The sequence below is a fragment of the Lipotes vexillifer genome, unplaced genomic scaffold (assembly GCF_000442215.2).
Source record: "Lipotes vexillifer unplaced genomic scaffold, Lipotes_vexillifer_v1.1 scaffold61, whole genome shotgun sequence".
Taxonomy (NCBI): Eukaryota; Metazoa; Chordata; class Mammalia; order Artiodactyla; family Lipotidae; genus Lipotes; species Lipotes vexillifer.
Window position 1 is genome coordinate 1,164,216 of NW_006787051.1, and position 18,924 is coordinate 1,183,139.

The 18,924-nt window shown below is 48.8% G+C and overlaps 1 protein-coding gene across 1 annotated transcript in view; it reads left to right on the forward strand.

Moving 5' to 3' along the window:
* SYT9 (synaptotagmin 9) overlaps positions 1 to 17,826 on the forward strand; it is a 157,052-nt gene extending 139,226 nt beyond the window's left edge. Inside the window, exons 6-8 of the mRNA XM_007459868.1 lie at positions 1,241 to 1,370; positions 11,887 to 12,028; positions 17,669 to 17,826. Of these exons, the coding sequence (XP_007459930.1) occupies positions 1,241 to 1,370; positions 11,887 to 12,028; positions 17,669 to 17,826 (430 nt within the window). The remainder of the gene's footprint in view (positions 1 to 1,240; positions 1,371 to 11,886; positions 12,029 to 17,668) is intronic.
* Positions 17,827 to 18,924: the final 1,098 nt, after the last annotated feature.

The following is an 18,924-nucleotide window of genomic DNA, read 5'->3' on the forward strand; positions in this document are numbered from 1 at the left end:
CTCTCTTTCCAGAGATGCCTGGGTGAAGCATAATCGTCTTGCAACCCAGGGAGCACGTGGGTTGGCTCAGCTGCCCATGGGTGTGACAGCCCACGCTGGGCAGTAGACCTCATCTTGTCTCCTCTGGACGACACACAACACAAATAGTGTCGGGCCACAGGAGGGGACATTGCCCACCAGCCGTGGAAGGCTGGGCCAGTGTTTTTCAAGCTATTGCCAAGTTTCCCGCATCGACAAATCTGATTACGTGAGCTCTGCTGCAGTTTAATTCTCAGTAAACTCATGAATCTGGCCTGGAAAAATCCATGGCAGAATTCATGGGGCTTCTGCATGCAACTGATTTTAATGAGCATAGAATCCAGTATCCTTCACACTGCTTCCCGACCCTTGTCTCCCCCTTGCTCCCTATAACACAAATAGGAGAAAAATCCCTCATCCCTGTAGGAAGGAAAAAGAAAGAGAAGAAGTCTGTGAATTTGGATCCCAGAGTGCGATGACATGGGCCATGTCATTCTGGATATATGCAAAGGACTTCTAACCAAAAGCCGTTAAGGAAAAAAGAAATGGTCCAAGGCAGAGATCTACCCAGGGATGTTTCAGAAATACTAGCTAAGTATTAAAGGAGCTGAGTATTTCTGCAGTAGGGAACTCAAGTTGGGTCAGAGAAGCAAAGCTGGGCTTGCAAGGAAGGAGGGAAGAGCACAAAAAGACAACATATTCTCTAAAGAGAGGGATTGCAAGATGATCCAGGAGCCTCCTCCACTCTGCCCGCTTTGTGAGCCCAAGGCTACAGCTGACAGACTCAGAGCTTCTCCCTTACCCGTACTCGGTTCCCTCTTGCAGGAATGAAGCAGCCGTTAGTGCAAGAAACTCCTTTCAGATGCCCCCCTTTTCATTACATGGATTTGGAGGCCTGAGGTCAACCTTGTTCCAGAGCCAGAGGTGGCATCCTTTGCATGCAGCAGGGAGTTCTTCCAACACAGGTTCTTGGGAACAAGCTAAGCCATGCCGGTGTTCCAACAGCTGAGCTGCGTGAGGGCCAGATTCTGGTCTTCCTCTCCGTGCCCCGAGTGCAATATTGTAACCCGAGTCCTCGTGGCTATTAAGCTTGGCCTGTAGTTTTAAATTAGGGAATGAAAAGGACCACCCCTTCCCTAGTTCCTCTATCAGTTTAACTGAGTAGTTGCTGCTCTTACATACCAAAATTTAAGGAAAAAACTATTGTGCACCATTTTCACAGTGTAGGTCACAATGAGATCATCGGCGTGTGTCAAGTAGGCAACGAAGCTGAGAGGCTGGGCAGAGACCACTGGAGTGAAATGTTGTCATATCCGCGCAAGCCCATTGCACACTGGCATTCCCTGGTGGAGGTAAGACCCTACTCCTGCGTGCTCCTCTTTGCAGAAGAATAAATGCTTTACTGTTGAAATGCAGGAGCCACCAAAAATGTGAGTGCACCAGGGTCTGTGGTCATCGATGTGTTTCCCCGGTTGCATTTCCTGGGACCGCTTGTTGGGAATTGCCTTCAATCTGAGATTGAGTCTGTGCTCCCTGCCAGTCCGGTAGGTTTTGAACATTGATCGGGGATCATCTGTTACTTTGATTGTTTTCAAAAAAGATCAAGATTCTCTTATTTCATGTTATGGCTTTGGGTTGACGTTTGGAGGACATCTGCAGGATCTGAGTGATTGTGGAGGTCCAGGCCATCATAGAGTGACTTACAGCTAGCATCAGAAAAAGCTTGAGACTGGGAGAGAGGAAGCATGGATTCTGAGACTGGCCGTAGCATGAACCTGTGATTCTGGGCAAACTGGTTAGTATCAACTGTATATGATAAAAACCCCCAAGTCAACAAACCACAGAATAACAAGTGAAATGGAAATTTATTTCTCTCTTACATAAAAAAGGTCCAGAGGAAGGTTGTCTAGGCTGTTAAAGTGGCTCTGTGGCTGACAGAGATCTAGACTTCTGTCTTTCTGCTTCCCTGTCCCAGTGTGAGGTGTTTTTTTTGTTTTTGTTTTTGTTTGTTTTTGAAGTCACCTCATTGAGCAACATGGCTGCTAAGCTCCAACCATCACATATCTCCCAGGCCATAGAAAGGTGAAGACAAGGGCCAAAAGCACACACATTCCTTCTTAAAGGATTTTCCTTGATGTCTTATGCAACACTGCTACTTCCATTTAAATTAGTCACAGAACTTAGTCATACAGACATGTATGGTTGCAAGAGAGGGTGGGAAGTGTATTCTTTTTGTCGGTGGCAATGTGCCCAACTGAAAAAGCAGGATTCTCGTTGCAAGGCAGAAGAAGAGAGTGGATACTTGGAGGCAGTGGACCATGGTTCTGCCTCCCACCCTCATTCATTCACTCACTCCCCCATCCTTTCCTTCTCATTTATTCTTCCCCCATTCATCCTTACTCAGTGACTCACCCTCTTTTTTATTTACTAACTCATTCTCTCAGAAATAAATCGCATTCTCTAAGTGACATTTCTGTGGGTCAAATGCCATATTAGATAGAGAAAATATAGATGTAAGAAACCTTTCCTTCCCTTGAAGAGCTTATAGACCATAAGAGAGAGGATGGCATGTAAACTAATCACTGAAGTGCACAGTCATAAGCGTTATCATCTACATCAAGTGCTACAGGGGCACCAAGGAAGCAAGTGTCATGCTTGGATGAGCTTGTCCATGAAGGGTTAGTCCCTCCTGCTCTTGGGAAATGAAGAGAACTGAGCCCCTGGGAATAGGGACACCAGAGAGCGTGGGTTCTAGGCAGAGAGCTTCCTCTTACTCTCCCAGGGCAGGCAGCTCTGTTCCCTGCAAAGCCATCCTGAGAGGCCAAGACCAGAGCCTCACCCAGTGTGGATTCTGCTGCCCTGGCCAGTCAGGAGAGTCTTAAGTAAACATGCAGCGCAGCCATAGAGAGGCAGGAGGGCCCCAGGGGATGAAGGGACAGTCTTTCTTTGTTGGAGATCCTGCCGGAGGGGAGGAACAGGACAGGGTCTGTGGACTGAATCTAAGCTTCAGGGCCTCCGGGTGCTATACTCAAGGAGAGCCTAGGGCCCTCCTAATTTGCAGGTCCTTGAGGACACCTCTGTCCTTGGGCCGTAGAAGTGAAGACTGCTTCCTGGGCTCAAAATTAATCCCTACGGGAGACCATAGAACCTGTGAACCACCACAGTGCGGGGGACTGGTGCTAGCTACAGTGCACATCACTACTTCAGTTCCTGGTGGAATTCTCAGAGGAGTCTGTGGACTGCCAGAGCCTGTCACTAGCAGGGGCAGTTAGAGCACTTGTGATAGGCTTTTTGCACTGCCCACTTTCATTCTTATTTGTAACCTGAAGTGTCAAAGACTGTCAGGGCTCTGTGCCTCTCGGGACACAGGAAATGGGAAAGGAGTGAGGATCAGGGGTGTGGCGTGGGGCTGAGACAGGAGCCCTGATTGTGCGCACAAGCACTTCTGTCTCAGTGACCTTGCCAGGGAGTGACTGTGGATGGGGCTGTGAACGCGGGGCCCCGAGCACGGCGCGTGCACCTTACGGGAGGGAACGTGTGGAAAGCGGGCCTGGGTGGCTGCACTCACTGCCCAGGAGGAAGCACCCTATGACTGGCTGCCCGGGAGCCGTGCCTTAAACCCTGAGCACTTGGCTTACTGCAAATCTGTGTTGGACAGTTTTGTGAGAGATACGTGCTTTTAGAGTTAAACCACTGAAACTTGGGGGTCATTTGTTACAGCAGCTAGAATTACTTCGGCGAATTCAGTGGTCTTTTCTCAATGGTTGCAGCAGAACTAAGGAAATGAAATGTCCCTTATATGAAAGGCAAACCAAGGGAGGCCTTTCCTGCCCTGTTGCTTCATGTGTCTTTGAAGTACACGCCTGGGACTTCGGATCCATCCTGAGAGGAGAACCAATACTTTCCCTTTTAAGGATAAACATGTCATGAGCGGAATTGGGGCAGTGGTACCGGATGAGATGAAAAGCAGTGTCAGAGGGGTGACCGTGCTTTGCTGACAGCTGTCAGGATGGAGGAGGCCGTGGGCAGAGCAGTTTTGACGTGGATGGACCTAGATTCAAATCCCTGTGCTGCCACTCAGTTGCTTGTTTTTCCCTTGCTGAATCTCAGTTTTTCTCCTCTGTAAAGTGGCTGTAATAGTGCCTGTCCCACAAGGTTGATGGTGAGGATTAAAGAATCTAATGTATGTGAAGCACCATAGCTGGCACCCAGTAAATGCTCAGTACAGTTCCCAGTTATGACCATTACTATGTATGTCCCACATTCTGAGGGATTGCTGTGTGTCCTCATGTGGGACTGTCGCACAAAGAAACATCATAATGTTGGTCACGGAGGGAAAAAGGAAGGTTGGGCGTACCCCACACCCCACATGCTGGTGAGCCATGACCTCCCACTGGGAGAAGGGGTCATTTGTGACTTGACTGGATATAGACACACGTATTTCTGTTCTGTTCTTTTTCCTGTCTTCCTTGGCCTTAAAGATAAGTTGCTGTTACACTAGGAACTGTTAAATTTTCTGCTGTAAAACAAAAACAGCAATTAAGTTGCAGTTCTCTGGATGTGTGTGTGTGTGTGTGTGTGTGTGTGTGTGTGTGTGTATACATAAGCATTTGTGTAAGAATGAATGAGAGAGAAAGAGAAGAGAGAAGATATGGGGTAGTTAGGATTTAGTACGAAGGGAAGCTGGCCTGGCAGAAGCTCTTCGCTGCCGGGGGCTGAGGGACCAGGTTAGGACTGAACCCTGAGCCCTGCAGAGATCTGGCAGCCTGCTTGGGGCTGCATCCAACACACCCTGACCTTGCCAGAGCAGGTGGCAGATGGAGTCTTCAAAGCCAATGAGTTCAGAAATCCATTTCTCTCTCAGAGAATCTGGATGGCTTCACTGCACACTCAAAGGTCAGCCAGTGCCGCGCCCTTTTCTCTGCATGATGTCAGAGGCTTGGGAAGCTGTGTAAACTCCCTCAGTGGGCTGCCTGGGCCCTGGGGACAGGAGCATCCCCTCCACGGAGCCTCAGGGGATGACAGGGCTCTGAAAGAGCTCCCACAGCCCTCTCCTCCATATATCCAAGAGAAGATGGTGCTGGCCTGGCCACATCCCGGCACCTCTCCCACCCCTGCACGTGGAGCTGGCCCACACCATGCAGCTCCGGGGAGAATAATAGAAATACTTCCAGGTTTTCATCACTTGGGTGTGAAGTGCTGCCTGACCTCTGGATTAACAAGTAGTAAACTTGGTTTGATGGGAAGAGCAGACCACAGACACCACTGGGTTAAGTCAGTTTTTACTTTTCTAAAAGGGATAGACTCCAATCAGAATACACAGTAAAGGTCAGCAGCATTCCCCTCATTGACAGAGATGTAAGATTCTAAACCCCGAAGTCCTGCTCAAGGGTGCTCAGGTGTGAACAAATCTTCCTGTCTCCAAGCTCAGCATTTTCTCTGTGCACCTGGTTAGTCTGACAGTCTGCAGGACCACCTCAAAGAGCTGGAAGCCCCCTGCAACTCAGGGTTATGCAGTTCCCAGCATAACTAGGGGCAGGTGTGGTACAGTACACCCTGGCAGAAACTTCCAGCCTCTGCCACCTTAAGGGTGTAGATTTAGAGCTGTATAGCTAAGGCAAATGTCATCACCCAGACTTGACTGGGAGTTACTCTAGCAGGCCCTTTAAACAAGCTCTAGATATTATCCATCAAGTGCCCACCAGGGCCTACCTGGAGTCTTCAAAGTCCACACATTCCCAAGATTACCCAGGTTAGGTTAAGTGTCCACCCCTGGTCCAGTTTGCTGGAGGTCAGGGGTCATGGAAATGTGACCTGGTCCCACTCCAGCAGGAGTGTTGAGAGGAGACTTGCTGAGAAGTGTCCCCCTGGCGGGACAGGGAAATGGACACAAGTGACCCCAATCTTCTGCTTCCCAGAAGATTTTGAAGTGAGGGTGTCAAAAGCTTTATCACTCTGGGCCAACTGCTATTCACAACAGATTTAGGAAAGAGGAATGATTCCCCAGAAAGAGGAGGGGTTGACTGGAAAAAGCCAAGTGGGAGGTCAGGTTCCCATCAGGGAGTCTGAGTGTGTGTAGGCCTGGGGTCCTGGTGAGGGCTAGACCAGCAGAGAAGGAAACTGAAACCAGAAAAAAAAAAAAGCAGGCACTAGGCACAGGGTGGGAAAGCCCAAGGGAGGTGCAACCTGCCTCTGTCTCCTTCCTCCTTCCCAAGCTGGCACCTAGGCGAGAGAAGCACAAAGGCCCTGGTGACGAGGGGACATCTGTGTGCATGCATCTGACCGGGCGTGTTGTCCAGCTTGTCTTTGGCCATCAGATGATGTCATCACTACGTGTGCTGCTGGGACCCCCTCGAGGCTGACCAGGCCACACGGCGCCTCTTGACTGCCCTGCAGATCTCTAAGGCCTGGCAGCACCTCTCGCCTGAGAGGTTTTCTTTGCAGCCCTTGGTACAGGTCACTTCCCCACTTACTGGACCCCGCCCCCAAAAAAACCTTGTCGGCCAATCACCTCCTTTCCACATCTTCCAAGCATTCAGGGACACACAGGAGCTGCAGGAGACTCAGTGCCATTACAGGCACCCTCTTCATGCCCATAAAGTTGCGTGGCCATTTCTACCTGTTCCTCTAGCCCCCTGTTGGCACAGGGGCCATTTCTGCCTTCACCTTCCTCCTCAACCCACCTGAAACTCGAGACTTCAAGCCTGAGGGGTGAAGCCAGGACCTCACATCGAGCCCCGCCCCCCATCTCTCCTACCAAAGGCTCTCTACGTCCTCTTTCCGGCTGATGGAACCTTCCTTTATATCAGAGCGTGATTTCCTTTATACTATGACTTAGGTTCAGATCTCCAAGGTTTCCTCTCAATGTGTAGAGGGAGCATTTGGGATTTCGATGTGTCTCTTTTCTCTTGACAGGCCTGGCTTTGGAGACTTTTGTTTCTGTAGGGACTCTCTGGTCATTGACCTATCTGATCATCGTGTTATTTGCCCTCAGTTTGTGGGAACATATAACATTGATTCCTTTGCATGGAACAGCATGATTTACAGAGAATGGAAATACGGTCCCTGTTACACAGGTATTAAATTAGTATTTGAGGAATGAATGAAAGAATGAATGAAGGAGACATATAAGGAAAGCAATTGGGTTCCTCTAGTTCTAAAGTCCCACAATTTCCCACTCAAAGGAGTCCAAAGGAGAAGTCAGTTCGCAGCAAGATGTAAAAGGTATCAAGACTAAATTTACAGTAGGCTCTTCAAATGGAGATGGTCCTTATTAAGCTCCAAGCTTTGATCACCTTTGCTCCATTTAGGAGAAGGACTTGAGAAGAGACCGTTTCCCCCCTTGGTTCCCATGAACTGCCCCCTGATGGTAGTGGCTTTGCATTTCGAGTGCACTTGAGAAATATTCAGAACAATAACTTAGGCACCTTAGTAAATCATGAAGGTCCCCCTCATGCTGATGATATGCCTGTCCAGGTTCTAGAGTGCTTCAGTATCTTCTTTCATAAGAGACGGAGGAAGCAGAAACCACAGACATCCCTGCGGTGAATGGCAGACTGCTGTACCCTGAATGAGTACTGATCAGGAGGGGTGACAAGGACATTAGCCCACAGGTTGGCTTTTCTCACCAGGGAAACATTTTAGCAGCAATTTTACATCAGGTAATGATTCACTCCCCCTACCTGTGAAGATAAAAAAGAGAAAAATAGAGGGAATGCATCTTTTGGACAAAATAAAGGACTTATTGAGATTATATTTTTTCAAAAAATAAACTGTTTTTATTGGGGGATTTAGTATGCCAATATCCATAAACACCAGCTGGGCCACTGAAGCAAAACTGAATGCAAAGAACAAAGAAGTGTGCTACATGTTGGGGATCTGAAAAACATGTAACAAACCTCTTACAATCTGTGCCAATTGATTTAAGTGGCCAGAATGCAGTTTGGACCAGTAGGCACGGTTAGTGTCAATGGGGCGTTGTGTTTCCAGCTGGTGGAGGGAGTGGTCAGCAAACAAAGCCAAGAGCATTCAGTATTTCCCAAACAAGTCGTCCTTCTTGTGTAGAATTATCTGGTTTAGGAAAAAGAAAGAAAACAAAAGGGTGCTAAGCATTTTCTCATCTTCAACTGGGGTACAAAACCGGTAACGCTTCCAGGTGTCTGTAGAAACAGCAGTCGTACAAACTGCGGAAGCATTAAGGTAAACACTAGAGGTATAAAAGATAATAACAATGTGTTGGAAAATAACATTGCTGCTCGAACAGAAAGTCAACTGCATCTTGACTCTCCTTTCTCACAAATGACCCTGCCCCAGCAGTCACTGCCCTGGAGCCTTCCTGCGGCACACTTGAATAGTAATTCAATAAGAAAGTGGCTAACGATGGGCTTCAGCAAGTCTCATCTCCAAGAGTGGCATTCCGGTGTGACTGCTAATACTGTGGGCTGATGGGCCAGTTCTTCCCACGTAGATGAAACGAACTAGAATGGCTTATGCCAACCTCTGAGAGAACCACACTCCCTCGTGATTATCTGTGGGGAGGAGTGTACTTCCTGGGTTAGGGGGCCAAGGCAAGGGCGGAGCATCCTGGTGTCAACTGAAAAAAAAAAATGCACAGCCTAGAAGTTGAGAGTTATGTTTTAATGGTCTCACAAAACTGAGAACTTCAGCCCAGGACGCAGCCTCTCTGATAGCTCTGTGGGACTGCTCCAAAGAGACAGGGGAGGAACCAGGATACATAGGAGTTTTTGCAACAAAGACCAGGTAGTCGGAATATCAAGATTGCTGTTAATTAAGGAAAACCAAGCATCTCAAGTTAAGGAAGTTAGCGCTTTTCTGTGTGGGGGAAGATGCAAGAGTCTGGGCTCGCTGAAATGGTTCCTTTGATGTGCACCTCAGCTATCTGGGGCCAGTATCGTGTGCTTTCTCATCCTGAGTCTCCTCAGGGTGCACTGTCGGGGGTGGTTTGCTGGGGGGCATCCTGCATCGGGGAGGCTGTAATGGGAAGGCTTGATGGCTGCAACATCCTTTGTGGTCTTTTTGCTGGGGGGAGGGGGAAGGTTGGTTTTGGTTTTTTGGCCACGCCACATGGCTTGCAGAATCTCAGTTCCCCGACCAGGGATTGAACCCAGGCCACTGCAATGAAAGGGAGACCAAACCACTGGGAATTGCCCAACATCCTTTGTTTACTGATGTGGCAGGCAACATTTTTCCATCGACAATGGCAAAGGACAGAATGTCTAGAAGGCCGCTGCTCCTGGAAATGCGTCTTTCAGAAGATGTGCCTGTTGAACGCTGTCTGCCAAATGTCAGCAGAACAACCTTTTGAAAAGACAAAGCTGAGTTTACTGCTTACCTGGTAATTGAAGGGGGAGGGCAAGGTCTGATCGATATTTTCAAGTATGGTTTAAGGTGGGCCTTTCAGTGTGGCATGGGGGATGATTCAGGGGATGGGGAAGCTTGGTTAGGGTTGGAAAAAGATCATGATGTAATAGTTTAGGTGGACACAGCAAGGTGAGGATTTTGAGACCAGGATTCAAAGAGTTTTGGGGTATAAACCGTCTGTTGATACTTTCTAAGGAAGAGTTGATGGTTTTTTGGAAAGTCCCAGTAATGAGCAATAATGTTGTCTGCAACTTTCATCTATCTTGGCCAGAGTCTCCGGGAATAGTAAAGTTAATGTTAATGAAGCCAATAGAATAGTAAAGGCAAGTTAATGTGGAGTGCATTCTGTAGACGGATGGCTGTGTTGGGGTAGATGGCTTTAGTTCGCACACCCCAAGAACAAAAAGCAGGACGAGGGCTGACAAGGAGCCTGCCTAGTTCTGTGGGTACCCACACAGACAGCAGGATATCTTTCTGATGGCCATGACTTCTCCTTGGGGATTCTAAGGAGCCTGGCTCCATCCTTGGCTCCAGTAATGGAACTAAGACCTAGTGCCGGGCTAAACCAGTCAAGCCAACCATGGGGATTAGTACTATCTAAGCTGATTCAGTCAGATAGTATTATAGAGCGTTTGGTGTGAATGCTTGGACAAAGCCGCTCTCTCTTTCTTGTTGGGTGTAAGTAAAGAAGCATACACGACAGGAACAGCTGTAGCCTTTCTGGACCTCTAGAGGAAGCAGGGTTAGGGTGAGGCCAACCCCGTAGGTGGCAGAATAGAGAGAGAAAAAGAATTCAGACCCTCGATCATATGGTTGAGTTGCTGGATCAGGCCTCTCCTGAACGTAGTGTTACCTCTGGCCTTTATGAATACGTAAGCATATACATTTGCTTTGTTATGTAAGCACTACGAGGTAGGATTTCTGTTAACTTGAAACAGAAAATATCCAGGACGTAGGCAAACACCCACCCCTGTCCCAACTGGTGTTCCCTTGCAGTGAAGAGAACCATCCCCAAAGATGTCATGATATCAACTCATCCGTCTTGCTCACTGTGATATGTCCAATGTCTACCAAAGTAAGTGGCACAGGACAGACATTCAGTAAAATTTTCCTAATGAAACAAATTGTCAACGTTTGGTTAATTAGCTTGTGTGCTGAAACAGTTGTGGCCAAAAGAGAGACTCTCTGCTCTTAATGACACAAATACTGTATAAAGTGAGGGGGAAAGCTGCTTTCCTTTTGCATTTATGTCTTATTTTTCCAAAGGAAAGATCAAATCCTGTGTGGATTTGAAGGACCCATGGACAGCTCTCCTTCTTATGATGGCTCCCTTGGGTTGTAAAAGGCACAGTTTCCTTAAGAGGGAAGATCAGTCACACGATTTTCTCCTACCGTGTACTGCATTTCATTTGTTTAGAATGAAAAGGAAAATCTATGGTCTTTTAATAATAGTATTATAGCAGCTCTAACATTAATTCTCTGCTTGTTTATTTTATTTTTATTTACAAGCTAAAGCTCAATTGTATGTTTAAAGTCTGTGATCCGTAGTGGTAGAATTACATATCGCACCCCCATTTTAAATAAAGATCAGAATGAAATGTGATGACATTGATCATTGTAATGCTTAAATATAAGGAAAGGGGGTTTTCTAAAAAAAAAGCAAGGGGAACTTTGCAGATCATTGAGCAGTTACATAATGCAATCAACTGACTATCGTGAGTTGTGCTCAGATTGTCAGAAAGAGAAGCAGTTGGGAATGTGGAGCAGGAAAACAAAGGTGCGATTTTTTTTTTCCCTACGTAGCTGAGGATCTGAGTGGAGCTACTTAAATAGTGTACACACTGACAGTCAGTGTCCAGGTTGAAAAAGTTTACTAGAGAAAGGTCATAAGAACAATCAAGACAGTAGATGCCATCCAGAGGGATTAAGATTGATGAAAATTAAATAATGTAAACATTCCGGGTCTTCCTGTTACGAATGCTTAATGAAGTCTCTGAAGGGGACATGGAGGTGTGGATACAAACAGAATGCTTTTTCTTGGGCTCATCTGCATCTCCCTCCTTGTTGACTGGACACGGGCCCACACCGGGGAGCAGAGCTGAACTGGAACAGGCAGCACCTATTCATGAGGGGGAGATGGGCATGGAGGAATTGGCCTGGCTGCAGAGGGGTCTACACAGTCTGTCATCAAGATACTGAGGCTGAGCATCTGGTGCTTGCATCCTAGTTCTGGAAGCTGCCATCCAAAGACAGTGAGTGGGGCCCCCCAGTGACAATGACTGTGGCCGCAGATCCAGCCTCGAACTAACGAACCAAGAGCCAGGCAGGGATCAGGGTGGGCTTCTGTGTTCCAGCGCACGATGGCAGAGCTCCTCGTGGCGAGCTTTCAGGATTGAGGTAGGATCCAAGCAGGATCTCAGGTTGGCAGGCTGGGGGTCAGCCTGGTGGAAAGGTGAGGGTGTGAGAATTGGACTTACTTTGGCACAGAAGGTCCAGGAATGCGTTGAGAGCCCAGGCCCCTTGGCTGTGGAAGGTTGTTATCACAGGACCCTGAAGGCTGGCAGGGCAGCCACATGCCTGCAGTTCTGCCTCTCCAGCCTGCAGGATCTAGTCAACATTGTCTTCAGAGGTGAGTAGCTGGGGATGAGACAATCTGATCTTGCATTAAAAATTTTACATTCTTTAAAGTTGCAGAGCGTCCATTCCCAGTATGAGTGCTAATGGCTCTTATCCTACTGCTTAAAAATAATGTGACCCCCCCCGCCAAAATAATAATAATAATGTGACCCTTCCATTGCTCTTCAAGTATGGAACCAGAGTACCATGTGAATGTGGGCTCACCTAGAACTAAATCTTATATCAGGAATAGGGAATCCCGGGGTCCTTGCCGAGAAAGTAGTAGTAAGAGAAATGGTACACTCTCAGGATAACAAGGGGAAGTCAGGGATAGCGCCGTGGGTCGCACTGATGCGCCCGGCAGTCTAAGCCGTCACACATGGTGCTCCATCCTCTCCCCTTCTTGCCCTGCTTCTGTCGCACGTCAGTCGGCACCAAAGAGTTAATAGCAAAGGCCTTGAGAAATCTGCACTTGGTTAAGGGGAATAGCTTTTAGATCCAGCTGCTGCCGCCAGATGAGATGCTTGAAAGCAAGAACGGAAATAATAGGAAAGAAAAGGACTTTTGAAGCACGTGGGAGTCTTTGAGGACGCCTCAGCCCAGAAGATGTTCCTCTTACCATTTCAAGCCAATAATTCTCTAAAGCCCCCCAGCCCAGTGTAGCTTCCTTCACTGTCTTTACAGGTTGTGTTTGAGTTCATGGGAGCCCAGGGGGCCCGCTCTGCTGGGTTTGGACTTCCTTGGTAGTAGGAACTAGGGATAGGATTAATGACAGCAGTAGCACTGAGCCCTGCACTGTAGTTGAAGTGGATGGCTCTGAACTTTAGGAGCGTCCTTGAGCACCTGCAGATCAGTGGATCAGCTGTCAAGACCAGAAGCAGACTCCATGAGCCAGGGCATGATGGGGAACCAGGGCTGTGAAAGCAGAAACATATCTGGGCCAGACTCAGAGCTTCACCCATTCCCATCCAGAAAGGAGGGCTTAGAAGTTAAGCCTGGGCCCCCTCCACCATCACCACCTCTCCATGCTCAGAGGCCATTAGGTGACCTGTGTTTCTATAAGGCTGTGTTTTTCTGAGTGAGATGTGCTTGCTGAGTGGGATGGGGTGGGAGGTTGTATAAGGGGCCCTCCATGTGGTTGAAGAGGCTGAAGGAAGGGTAGATCTGGGGGGGAGAGAGAGGTGGTGGAGGGCAGCCAGCCACAGGGAAGGGAGTTTGGTGTTGGGGGAGAAAAGGAGTGAGGACAGCCGGGAAATAGAAGACGTTTAAATAGACTTAGAGTCCATCTTGCCGGCAGGAGACAAGTTCACCTTCACAGCTCCAGGAAATCTTCAGTAGGATTGACATGGATTTGCATTTGGATTGTAATATGAGAACTTGCTGAGTCTGACTCGCAGACTAGAGGGTCCATGAAGGTCCTACAGGGTTCAAGATTATTTGTAATCTGCTGTTCACATGCATCTATAGATGTACAAATTTAAGGTAGTTCTTAGTAAATTGAAGCATACCTAAAGCCTTAAATTAATTGCTTAACACAGCTCTGTGCAGTTTTTGGAGTTTGGGGGTTTTTTTTGTTTCCTGAATTCTTTCCTGAAGCGAAGTCTAACTTGGAAACTGAAGGTATAAAACAGATAAATGCAAGAGCTACTGTGTTCGAAGCAGGCAAAAACTGAGGAGCACAAATTCATTTAATCAAAGAGGAAGGTGTGACCCAGTTAAACGTCCTGGTGGACCAGCCCAGTTGTGCTGCATTAGTGTCTAAAGGGAGGGGAACCGACAGCCGGCTCTGGCTCCTAGAGCTGCTGTGCTTGAGCAAATTGCCTAATCTCTCTGAGGATCAGTTTCCTCCCCCATAAAATGGGGCTGCTAGTATCTGCTTTTAAATACCTGATGTGGTGATTAAATGATATAACATGTATGAAAGCTCCTAGCATAGTATCTGGGAATGAAGGATGCTCATTGAATGTTCATTGAATAAGTGGGAAAATATAACTCCACCCAACTTTTCAGTCACTCATTTTTGATGATGCTATTTCCATGCTCAAATAAGGATAACTTTGGGGAGGTATATTCCAAGTTTGTCATTTCTCTGGCTTTGGGGATTTCCAGTGCTTCACAGAGACTTAGAATGTAGGGTGTAGCGCAATATTTCATTAAGTCCCTGATTATACATGGAATAGAGCAGTGTGCCTCGAATGCTCTTGGCTGTGATTTACAGTAAGAAGGACATTCTACAAATCACAACACACACACACATATAAAACTGCAACAAAAGTTTCATGAAATAATACACATCCAGGTGATGCCTTTTGGAGAAAAAAAAACTTTTTCATTAAGAAAAAAGAATACTGGTCACAACCATTAAATTGATTTCACAAACCTATGATGGGTCACGATCTACACTCTGCAAAAATGAAATAAAGGATATGTGCTTTTAGAAAGGCCAGTGGAATTTTGATGCCATGCGGGAGTATTAAGAGGGAAATATGGAATCATAACCAGCTGCATGCATTTTTAGGGCCATCCAGAATGCGTTTTCTCCGAAAGACCAGAATTCTAGATTTTTCATCACATCTCTTTGTCAGAAAAAAACACCATCCCTTGGTTTGAGCTTCTCTTTGTAGGTTGCTGCATGCCTGAGTTTGTGTTGCCACATTTGCATGAGCACAAATAGATTATTTTTATCACAAATATATATGTATATTTTGCTTTTTTTTTTTAAATTTATTTTTGGCTGCGTTGGGTCTTCGTGGCTGCGCGCGGGCTTTCTCTAGTTGCGGTGAGCGGTGGCTACTCTTTGTTGTGACGCGCGGGCTTCTCGCTGCGGTGGCTTCTCTTGTTGTGGAGCACAGGCTCTAGGCGCGTGGGCTGCAGCAGTTGTGGCATGCGGGCTCAGTAGTTGTGGCTTGCGGGCTCTAGAGCGCAGGCCCGGTAGTTGTGGCGCACGGGCTTAGTGGCTCCGCAGCATCTGGGATCTTCCAGGACCGGGGCTCGAGCCCATGTCCCCTGCATCGGCAGGCGGATTCTTAACCACTGCACCACCAGGGAAGCCCTATCACAAATATTTTAACCTTCTGGTTTGGAGCTGTGCTTTGCTTACAATGCTTAAACAGCACAGAGACACCAACTGTGTGTTTATAATTGAAGAAGAATGTTGGGTAAAGTCACAGAAGGATTCGTGGCTCTTGATGGATGTGTGTGTCGCTGCTGTGAAAGAGTTCCCCGAGGTGCCTGGCTGCACATCGACTCCCCCCTCCTGCCGGGTCCCGGGTACTGTCCGAAGTCCTGAGGACGCAGGGCCCGCCTCCAGGGAGACAGTGGGGGATTTGTATGGGAGCACAGGCAAGAAAGTTCCCAACCACTCGTTGGGGAAGGGTGGTGACCAGAGAGACATGATGACCCACTAGGGCAGGCTCTAGAAAATGAGTAGGAATCCTCCCGTTGAGCAAAGAGGAAAAGGAACCTCAAGGAGAAAGGTGAACGCTTCAGAGGCATGGTGCAAAAGAAGGGCTGGTGCCTGGGACACCAAGGAGTTCAGGATGACCAAAACACAGGGTACGCGGGGGACGGAAACAAGGCCAGAGAGGGAAGGAAACGATAAGGAATTTGAGCTTTCTGCTGGGGCAGTAAAGGAGCTTTGGGGTAATTTTTGAGAAGAGCTGAGCGTGCTCAAATGTGTGTTTTTTTTTGTTTGTTTGTTTTTTTCTTGCGTTATGCGGGCCTCTCACTGTTGTGGCCTCTCCCATTTGCGGAGCACAGGCTCCGGACGCGTAGGCTCAGTGGCCATGGCTCACGGGCCCAGCCGCTCCTCAAATGTGTGTTTTAAAAGAATCACACTGACCGTCTGGAGGAGCACGGGCTGGAGTAGTCAAGATGAGCCATGCTCAGACCTGAAGAGGAAAGAAGTAGGGGGGACGGGTGGGAAAGGATGGCTTTGCAAAGAGTTCTGAGAGGTCAGGGGAGAGAGGAGCTCAGGACGATGACCAGGCCTCTCTGTTGGCCAGATGGAGCGTCCTGGCGTCCACTGAGCTGCAGAACAGCAGAGAAGGGGCAGGGGGTTTGGGGTAAGGGGCAGGGAAGAACGAGCTGACAGGAGAGAGGGGAGATTAAGGAGGTTCACTGTGTGCCAAAAGCAGTAGAATTTGACAAATCATACCGTTCACGTGTTACCTTCCAAAAGATGCTCTTCTGGAAGGTATATTGTGACTTTAACCCCAGACGTGCACACACGCCCGCACACGCCGCTTCTAGCTCCTACCCTTCTCTGAGCTGGCAGCCAGTCCGATTCTGTTCTGGGCCCATGGCCACATGAAGGAGGCAGATTGGTTCACCCGGTCTTTAAATGAAAATGCCGATGCCCATAATCTGCTGACAAAAGGCTAATTAGCCTGAATTGTAAGTCCCAGATCCCTCGGGGAAGAGCAGGTCAGGAAGTGCCAAGCTTTACAGAGCAGAGCTTTCCCTGAATTAAGGGAGGTTGCAGGTTTTGTCTGCTGGCCCGCGACTCAGACTCCACTGTGACCCCACTGTGGGGAGAGGGGACCTGGATTCAGACGGGTGGGCTTTTCCTATTACGGCCTTCTCCCTGCTGAGGCCGAGAGTGAGGACCGAAAAAAGAAACTTCTGGAGCAGCAGTCGTAAAGGGCACTCAGATGGGTGTCCTCTGAACAAGGAAGGAGTTGGGGGGAACGAGGACCGGAGAGAGACACAGGAGACAGGGTCACGTGGAGACGGTCCACGTCAGGTCACCGAGCAGCCTGGGACAAAATCTGTTCAAATCAACCGCACATTAAACCGTGTGATATCTTGAAATCATTCCTCGTCACCAGACACCGCTCCTCTGCCCCCTTCAGATGCTTCAGCTATCTAGAGAAGGGTAGGACACCGCAGCCCTCCTGTGCACATGGGGCGCGGCTGGCTCCCCTGAGTGTTGGTCTGTGTGTGCGTCCTTCCCCTGAGCAGGGCAGCCTCAGCAGAGCTGTGGTGTCGCCAGGCGGGCGCGGGGCGTCCAGACTGGAGACAGACAAGGCCCAAGGAACTAGAGTTAATGAATACGGACAACTCCTTCCAGTGTCCTGGCTGAAAGGGGAAGGCAGGTCAGGCCAGTTGCTAGAAAAGGGTGAAGGATTTTGAGAGCAGGATTTTCTTTTTCGGAAGCAAGAAACGTGAGCGTTTTTATAGACTGTGGGACAGGTCGAGAGGGAAGGCAAGACGGAAGAGAGAGGAGAGAGGGGATGACTGATGTGTGGGCTTTAACCTGGAGCCGCGTGGCACTGGTCTACTCCCAGCTTTTCTCACCGAGCACACAGGATGTTCCTCCCCGTTTCAGGCACAGCCTGGCTCCATCTCACCTCTGTAGCCTGTGGGAGCAGATGTTGCTCCCCAGGTGGGGTTAAGAGTAGCCTGAGGCTGCTCTCCATACGAGGCAGGGCACCCGGCATCTATGCAGCGCCCCTTACCACCTCCCACAGCGGCCAGAACGAGGCCCAGATGATCTCCTGCCTCCTCAGTTCCTGCATCTCCAAGTCCCCAGGTTTCCTCTGCAGACGTACCTCACTCTCTGGTGTCCTGGAAGCAGCTCAGCCCTCTTCCAACCTCGCTCAGTCTTGAAAGGGCCTCTTTCTCCACCTGGATCCTGCTGGGCTTTTTGCAGCATCCAGAGGCTGCTCTTATTCTGTTATCAACTTTGATCAGCTTGTCCGCAGCAGCCCCCCTCCTCCCAATACTCTGCAGTTTGCCACCGCCCCCCTCAGATCAGAGCCGCACTCCTTGTCATCCCGTGCACCTCCACGGCCCACCCCTGACGCCTGAATGACATGCCACACCTCTGCTTGGACCTCACCTCTGATTTCAGCGTCAGCCCTTGATGCAGAAGCTTCTTCCTGTTAAATCGTCTCCTCCCTGCTCTAATTCATAGCCCCCACCTCCATTCGCTTCCAGCACGTCCAGCTGTGGACAGTCTTTGAGCATTTATTCTAAAGTCCTAAAGGGCCCAACATTGATGCAAGAGGCCACCCCTCACCACTCAGGATGCAAACACTCACTGTTCCCTTTTGGCTTCAATCAGACAAACTCCAGGACATTTGGAGGGATGAAGCAGCCGAAAAACCCAGCTTAATAGAGAGGACAAAGCTCTGGGAGAGAATGGAAGAAATTATACAGGCCGGTGGAGGCCTGGACATTCACACAACACAGAAGAGAAGGAAAGGTCACTCTGTCACTGCGGTTTCATGATGGTGTGAGACCTCCACCTAGAACGTGAACCTAAACCTTCTGGGAAGCTTTCTCTGTTCTAGGAAAAAAGGAGGTGACGGGGGGTCCGTGATGGAGCCAAAGGCGGGCTAGAAAGAGGAGCCTGTCTGATCTCCAGTAGCCTTGAGAATGCTGGGTTCTACCTGCCAAGGCTGCTGTGGAAGCATCTGACCCCCATTCACAGTACTACCTCATCTCAGCCCCTCTACATGGACACACAGCTCCACTCCCATGTCTGTAAAAGAGGCCGTCCTGACCGCCGTGGTTTGTACAGTGTAACCCTGGCCACAGGTGATATAAGAGCGACAGGGGCACGTGCTCCCAGCAGCCAGTCTGTGGGCTGTCCAGTGACACGTGACATGGCCTGATACCCCAAGGTGGGTTGGGTCAATTAGATACTACCCCTGCACTTGGTAGATGTGAAGAAAATGAGGCATCAGCTGAACCGTGAGATGAAGGGAGTCTTTAGAGGTCTTGGTAAGCCATGAAAAAAAACCACATTATAAGTACGCTGAAATTGTAGTGAGTGGAAATATATACTCAGTAGAGGATTAAGAAGCCAGTTGGTGAGAAGGGGAGAGGACAGAGAAGTCTCATTAATAGCAGACCAGAGGGCTTCCCTGGTGGCGCAGTGGTTGAGAGTCCGCCTGCCGATGC